Below are 8,301 nucleotides of genomic sequence, written 5' to 3'. Positions count from 1 at the left end.
TGACACTTCAAGATCAGACCATTTGTGATCACCCCTTTGAAGGTGAGGGAAGATGCATCTTACACCCCATCCTGGCTGCTGTCTCTGGGTGTTTGGGTGGCAAATGTTGGTGCACTGAAATGGAAACCATGTCACTCTTTAAGAGAAAAGGAGAGCACTGAGATGAAAAAAACAGAAATAGACCAGCTCCACACTGGGGCATTCCCTGTGCAAGCTACACTCCAACAAGCTCTTATCTGTAGCCATATTTACCCCACAGTGACACTACTGGTCGTATCTACATAGTTGTGAGCTCCCACTATACTAATGCATTCCTGGGACACCATGATGCTTTGAAAATGTGCAGCTGTCAAACAATTCACTTCTAGGCTAGGAGACAGGGATGTAGACATTGCTATTGAACAGGGTTACCATTTCCCAGGGGGAAATGCTAATATACAGCAAACTGCCTGTTGGCCATGCGAATGGCCAGCGCTGGGTCTGATGCAGATGAAAGCACCATGTGCTCGAAAGCTACAAGGAAGTTTTCAGCCCACAGGACTCTGTCTCCAGTGCAGGTGTTTCTGGGCACTTTCAAGCACCTACTGCTCTCTGGTACACTGTTAATTTCAGTGCATGGCACAGCCTGAAACTGCTGTTTTCCTGTGGGGAACAAGGATGAAAATTATTCATTCAGACCTTCCAGATCCATCTGCTGCTGCTGCTGCTGGACATGGACTCTCTGGTCACCATGAAGACCTTTGTCTTCTGCTGATTTCAGGTCATCGGGAGGCCAGCGCAGCTCCCCGCTCTCCACCTCCCCGGACTCAGTTGGCTCCACCACAATCGACGGCAGTCTTTTGGACAATTTGGGGTACTTCTCACGTGAATCTGGGAAGGCCTGGGGAGACACATGGGGACATGCTGGTCAAAGCCTTGCCCAAGGCTGCATATTCAGAGCAAGCAGAGTACACGCTCCATCTTAGCATCCTTCCTACATCTGACATGCGCTCCCATGTCCACCAGAAAACCCTTTCAGATTGGTGCACGGCAAGCAGTCCTGTGCAGGGACGATTTCAAAACAGCTAATTCCAGCACCTCGCCAGCCAAGCACGGATGCAGAGGGGTTCAGCTGCCTCAGCACACCCTCCTCTGCACATGCTGTCCCTCACTGGGCAAAGAACTGACTTTGCTCACCAGTGTGTCGGGCAGATGACTGCCTTGACTTGGGTGATCTGACATCCGTAGTAAAAATGGAGACTTAGGCAACAAAATTAATTATGTTGCCAAACACTTGTGTTTTGGTTCTGGTGGGTTTTTAGGACACAAAGGTCATTGCTGTAATGCTAGGCTAAATGGCTGCTGCAGCCCTTCTAACTGATGTCCTTTCACTCTGATACGATATTCATGTTTTCTTGTAGTGACAGTTTATTAAGAAGCCACCATCTTGCAGAGCTATTTTCTGTAATGTGAAGCACTGTATTTTACGATGCATTAATGCAAAACAGCTAGAGCCAGAGATCATCTTTACACAGAGGATGGTGCCAGCTATTATTTTCATTTGTCACATTGAAGCTGCAGGTCAAACACTATGCAGTGATTAGAGTTTGAAGCTGAACTACATCTTTTTAGTGAGGGATACTGTAACACACAAAAGTGCTTTCTTGTTTTCAACATAGCTGTCTCATTTAAATTTCTCAGGGTACTTTGTTTTGGACTGTTTTGGTTTTTTTTTGTTTTTTTTTTTAAGGAAAAATCATTTCAGATCCTCCAGGATGTTAACATAAGACAAGCTCTGTTGCTTCTTTGCTGAAACATTATCTCCTGGCTTCTCAAATATCCACATACTTGCACTAAGGGATTGTGAATTTCTCTCTGACAGCTAAGTTTTGTTTTATGTCATTTTATTTTAATTTTGACAATAAAATCAAGGTGCAGCCTAGTTTAACTCCAGGTGGTGACTGAGCACTGCTGTTACCTGAGCCAGTCTCAGAACCACTCTTGCTATGAGCACAGGCACAAATATGCAGATATTCCCTAACCACCATAAAACTGGGCACATCCTCCAGGACATTGTCAGGGACTTGGGGACTGTAGTGTCACAACCCACTGAAGGTGGCTTTGCCAACCTTCCTTCATTCCCTTAGCTGCCCTCTGTAAAACCTCAGGTTTTATTTGTCCCAGGTGGCATCAGAGCTGGCATGGGGAGGGAAGCCCTTGGGAAGGGCAATTCTCTTCCTACATGTCTGGGAAGCTGCAAGCACATTTTTATCATTGCTGTGACACTTGTATCGGACTTCTGGAGATGGAGAAGGACAGTAACTACTGTCATGTCCTTGGTCCCCACATTAGTGTTGCCGGGATTCATTGCTCTTTGCAAACCTACATGAAAATGCTGTATATTATTGTCAGTGTTGCAAAGTGACACACAATTAAGAAGGAATTTTCTCCATGAGAAAGCCCCGTCAGTGTAGCTAGACCGAGTGAATAACTGAAGGTAAACCTTCCTAATGCCTCCCTGAGCTCCACTCACGTGGCTGTAACTCCTCCTGATCCACCAGTGCTGCTCGTGCTGCCTATCAGAAAAGTTTCCCCCAACTTCCCATTGCACAGCTGTCTTGACTGGGAAGAATTTTTAAGAAGTTGCTAATATAATCCTGCTATGTCCAAATATGAGACAAGGTGAAACTCCCTGTCCAGGACAGGTCCAGAGACATCCCTGAGCAGCAATGCACTCTTCTTCAGACCCATGGTGGAGCCCAGTTCCCTGAGCCCCACACAACTCAGCTGGCAGAAAATAGCCATAAATTTGTGGGCAAATCACCTTATTTCCTCCCAGGGCTGCACATACAGGTGGCAGTGACCTGCTCCACAGCTGCTGCTCAACCTGCTCAGGTGGCAGAGGCTGCATGAGAGCCACACTGTCCCCAAGCCCACTGGCAACCCCTGGCAGGGGGGTCCAATGCAACAAAATTCCTGCTTTTTCCATCTGCTTTCTGAAGCCTTAGACACACACTGATCTAAAAATGTGCTAAGAGCCGAGTATTACGGCTGCAACAATCTTTAGGAAAGGCACCTGTCCGGCCTCAGCTTGGCTATTTTTATTCGTGTCATTCTCATATGGTCTTTTCTCACACCAATCACATAATGTTTTTTTCCACCAGGTCCCAGTATTTACCACGTCCCTCCAGGAATGAGTCAGGACTGGCAGGAAGCAGACCTGCCTGTCAGGCCTCACTGTGTTTTTCTGCGGAACACGGAGTGTGTGACGAGTGGGCAGGAGACTGCAGGAAGAGAAGGACCGGTCTCCTGGCCAGAGTGCTTGGAAGTTGCTGGAAGAAACCTAGTTTCCCCAGTGAGTCACTGCTTTTGAGCTACCTCTCATTTCTTTTTGCTTTCTTGCCTCAGTTGGCTATCACTAAAACGTGGATGGTAGCACCTTCTGCCAGAGGGCAGGAGGGGTAAAGGAGCTGGGGGAAAACCTCTGGAGCATATGATCAGAGACACCACAGAAAACCCATAAAGACATAGGTGGAGTTGGAGCTGGCACAGAGGTTGGACAGTCTACAGCAACACAATCGTGAAAACCTGGGACTTGGTGAAAAAGAGGAAGGAAAATATTGAAAATGTGCTCTTTGAGTGAGCAGCATCTATCCAGTGCAGTCGACGAGGCACGGGAAAGCCTCTGGTACGCTCTTTAATTGCATACAGCCTTTCTTTACATGCACAAGTGATCTGATGGGAATTTGCAAAATTTCAGTTCTGACTTCCCTGGTTTACAAATGCTTCACTTTAACCTGCAACAGGCTTCTCCTGGAGTAGCTTTCTGAGTTTGCTCACAATAAAACATTTTGTGTTAAAGGAGTAACTCAGGTCCGCCAGGACATGTTTAGGTTGTTCATCCCCAGCAGTGACACTGAGAGTCATGAGGACAACCACAGAGCACAAACCAGGGTGCAGGGGTTGTCAAAAGTGGGGCTCAGGACATCGTGATCCCTCCTGCTGGAAATGGCACTGCAGGCGAGTACGTGAGTGAGTGTGTGAGACTGCCTGGGGACAGAAAATGCTCTTGCACCTGCCAGCAAATGGCCCTGACCAGTGCTGCTGCAGCTACGATGTCACTGCCATTTATGTGAATTACACGATCATTTCAAATGATCTCTTTCTAAAACAGGAACTCCCTTTGAGCCTGAGGAATGTAGCTCATTACAAGGACGGCTGCATAGAAGCTGCAGTGCAGTATTGGCTGGATGTCCTCATCACACGATGGTTGCTCAGATATGAACTCCTGGTGACAAACACCTTTGACTGCATCCTCACAGGGGTCAGGCATTGCTGCCACCATGCCCTGGAGGCCTGGTGACTAATAAAACCCCCCTGCCAGAAATTTTACCTTTTAGAAAAAAGAACCTAAGTAGGATCAAACATGTATTTCAGGGCTTGTTCTTCCTGCCGCTGTGCTCTGGAATTCAACATTTACATGTATGACTGTTATTGGTTGCATTGCATTGTTTTCGAAAAGCAACTCGGGATACTTTCCAGTTTTTCTAAAGTTACCTGGCTTGAAGGGCCTCCTTCTTCGTCAGGAGTCTGGCTGATCGCAAATTCCTCCATCACCGGTTCCCGTGTGTTCATCACCTCTGTCATGCTGCAAATATTAAATCAGAATAGGAATACTCAACTCTGAGCTTTGCCCCTACAGTTAATTTAACAAAAGACATCGGCCTTTCATGTTTGCTAAAATAATTGTGTTACAGACTGTCCTTCCTAAACAGCCCTCTGAGAACTGTTTCCTTGTCTCTCCAAGCCAACAGCTGTGATGCAGGGCAGGGCATTGACCCCAGCTGGCCCCCAGGACAGTGAAGAGGACCCCCATAGAGTCCCAGTAGGAAAATATGAGACCTCCTCTGTTATCAGCAACCAGCTCATTGCTAATACATGAGCTCAGAAATAGAGTCTGTTGACCAAAAAAAGTTACTCGTGGAAATATCATCCTTGAATTAAATTGTCATTCTGATTCTTCATAACATCTTCAATATTTGCTCCTCCCAGGTGTCTCTTCCATTTAGCCATGAGCCAGCACCTCTTTTTAAACTGTTAATTCCAGATACGCCAGCTGTATCAGTGTCTAAGGGACAGATTTGCAGTAGTCTTTACTTGCCTGAGCATTCAGAGAGGCATTGAGTGGGATTTTCAAATGCATCAAGGAAGGTTTGGCACCTAAATCTCATTTAAATCAGAGACTTAGGAACCTAAGCTGCCTATGTGCCCATTAACCATCCCCCCTGTGCTGGTTTGGCACCTGAAGTACTACAGTGCTGGCCCTGGCAATCTCCTTCTTCCACTGGGCTCTTCGGCAGCCCAGAGCAGAGGGATGAGAGCTGGCTGCAGTCCTCGCTGCAGGGAGCTCAGCCCAGCCCACAGCTGGGTAGCCATGCATCTCTACAGCATTAGGATTTTCCTTACATTTTAGATCTATAGATACATATATTGAAAAATGTGAGGATGCCTGAAAACTTCATAACGCATATTAAGTGCATAGGATCAAACAGAGCCTGAACCACTCTGACCTACAGACTAAAGGGGCCATGTCCATTTTGGATGGGAATACATCAGCCCTGGATGGGTTTGGCCCTGGGCATTCCACTCTCCCTAGCTGGCTTCGTCAGGTACAGTGGCTACTGGAGCCTTTTGCAGCACACAGAACATTGGCATCACCAATTACACCGCCCTGCCACCTGCCACAGCAGGCACCCCTTTAGGCATGACTAAATGCTGCCATTAATTCTGGTCCTGCTTCACACACAAAAGCCTCCTTTGTAAAGGCTGCGCCTGCTGAGAAATGCAAACTTAAACATCTTAAGAATAACTTGTTTCAGGCTTACATTACCAATTACCCCACAAAACTCAATTTTACAGTATCTGCAATTACTACAAAACCTTTCACAATGACTTTAATTAGCTGTAGCACTGAGCAGCGTGATATCGCAAAGACTTTCGCTCCCACTGCAACGTATTTAACAAAGAGCATGGCAGACCCAGGAGACACTTGAGCTCAGCTGTGAGCCAGGATCCAATCCCCATAGGCATCCATCAGCTTAGGGAAAAGCCCTGAAGTGCCAGCCTTGGACCCAACCAATGCAGAATTAAACAGTGCGCTTCCTGGTAAACACACACACACACACAACAGGAGAGGAGAACCAGGCTCTGAAACTCAGCAAGAGGCTGAACCAAACCCCTGATCTTGGCATTCCCCAGCTCACACAGCATGAATCCTCCCAGAGCCATGGCACAGCAGGAGAGGGACAGATTCTACCTGCTAGGAAGACAGTTTTGAGCTCCCTGCCCATTCTTGGTCCTGTATCTCTCCCCAGCAGGAAGGATCAGGACACCACAAACCACCTAATCAGTAAATACATTTATGTTCTGGACACATGTTTTTATTCCTGCAGCATCCAGTGGACCATACCATTTCGCACCTGTGGATGACAACACTGAGGTGATCTGGAAATGGGAGACCCCTTCCTGGAGCGGTGACCATGGACCCAGCTGTGCCAGATGTTCCTGCACCCCAAGACAGCACTTAAAAGGACCCTTCCCTGCCCAAGGGAAAATCAGCACTGCTTCCCATTGCCTCCTCCCTTCTGATCAGCACTGGTACTCATGCAGTTCTTGCCTTTTTTCCCTGTCCTGGTCCTGATCTCTCCCTTCTATCCCTCCTGCTGTCCCTCCAGTGCTGCCTCTGTCAGCAACCACACTGGGCATAGCAGGATCCCACTCTCACCCCAACTCTTTCTGAAGAGTTGGTCTGGGGGCTTTCACACCACCTCTTAGCCAGACCCAGCCATGAGCCTGGGGGAGCACAGGGCCACTGCTCTGACCATGTCCAAGATTAACATCTTTCTTTTTGGATCCTTGTTGGGGTTCAGTGCTCCATCCCCAGCTGTCCTGGATTGCAGGGAAAGGGAAATGAGAGAGTGTGTGTCTGGTTGGAAATAATCTTGGAGGCTTTGTGGGGGGCTGGGATTTACGAAGTCTTGGGCTTGGCTACCATGGATAAGACATGTCCCACTGCTGTGTGTCCAGGGGGTTGGTCCCTGTTAGCCAGCGGCAGAACTCTGCAGTTGCCCATAGCTGGCTGGTTTATTTTAGCAGCCTTTCAATAAGTACAAAGTGTTCAAAACACTTCTCCATCCTTCTTCCATGGGACATTAGAGATATACATCCACACATGCACTGTCAAATGTGTCCTATGAGCTCAAAGATGTTAAGACCTCACAAAATTCTATTATTGAGCAATAATGGACTCCGTGCTTCCCTAAGACCACATTAAACCCCACAGATTATTTCTAAACGACAAAGACAAATGATTCTGGCTAGGAAAATGGTGACAGTCCTGCCAGTGTTACAGCAGATGCCTCAGTGAATCAGCTCCCAAGCTGTTGAAGTCCAGGCCATTTAATAAAATCTGTGCAACTTAAGGGTTTGATTGAATAGGATGGCAGAAGTGATTGTACTTGATGTGTTTCAGAAAAGAACATGGGGCCGTGGAATTGCCAAAAGAATTAGGCTTTAACTGCAATAGATTAATTGTTCTCAGCCTCCACTTAGAAACAGTAAAGGAAAGCAGAAGAATCTATATGGGCTGTGAAAGCAGTGATGCTTCTAACAAACTTAACTAGGTATTTAACACTAAAAATAACTAGAAGTAAAATAATTGAGAATGATGCTGCAAACCAGTTCATCTGAAACTTCAAAATCACCTGTAGGACACCACTGCATTGTTTATAAGGCCACAGAATCTGAAGAAGGGGTTTGATTGCTGCTTAGGGCTTTTTTACCTATGGCACAATTTATGTGGAGGAGAATTATTTACTTTTCAGCCAGTTTTGATGGAAAAATATTGAGCCACTTTTACTGCTGCTTTTATGTGAGAAGTACTTACATACAACAAAAAAGTGGCTGACATACTAAGAACTATATCTTTTAAATTTGGTCTTGCATTCATTTTATGTACAGTAGGTGCTGATATCACCAATGACATACAGTAGCCATAGTGATGCAAACCAAGGCAATAAATAGCATTTACAAACAAAGAATAAATTGTGTTCTGATAGATGAGTCACCTACTCTGAACCTTAAAATTCTTGTAGCAGTGAATTAAGAGATGCATTTACTTCTCCTAGGCTTAATTAAGCTCAAATGTACCAATTAGGGGGGGAAAAAAAGCAAAATATCTTCTTGCTTTTCTGCGTCAATACTACATTTAAAGAAGATTATCTTAAATGCAACTGCTACAGTTGCAGGACCACACTATGCTGA

General features: G+C 46.2%; 1 protein-coding gene across 1 annotated transcript; it reads right to left on the bottom strand.

Moving 5' to 3' along the window:
- Nucleotides 1-664: 664 nt before the first annotated feature.
- On the bottom strand, nt 665-4,626 carry LOC104468621 (protein LBH-like). The gene is made up of 2 exons (XM_010082817.1): nt 4,537-4,626; nt 665-880 (listed from the first exon to the last, which is right to left on the bottom strand). Exons 1-2 carry the CDS (start codon nt 4,624-4,626, stop codon nt 665-667), a joined length of 306 nt encoding a protein of 101 aa, XP_010081119.1.
- Between the last annotated feature and the right edge of the window lie 3,675 nt (nt 4,627-8,301).

Source organism: Pterocles gutturalis, unplaced genomic scaffold, assembly GCF_000699245.1.
Source record: "Pterocles gutturalis isolate BGI_N339 unplaced genomic scaffold, ASM69924v1 scaffold5205, whole genome shotgun sequence".
In the NCBI taxonomy this organism is placed as follows: domain Eukaryota; kingdom Metazoa; phylum Chordata; class Aves; order Pterocliformes; family Pteroclidae; genus Pterocles; species Pterocles gutturalis.
This window is presented reverse-complemented; position numbering and strand designations above follow the sequence as displayed.

Coding starts and splice junctions, on each gene's coding strand:
- LOC104468621 (XM_010082817.1), bottom strand. CDS start 4,626: ATGACAGAGGTGATGAACACACGGGAACCGGTGATGGAGGAATTTGCG. Junction 881..4,536: donor AAGGAGGCCCTTCAAGCCAG/GTAACTTTAGAA, acceptor GTGTCTCCCCAG/GCCTTCCCAGATTCACGTGA.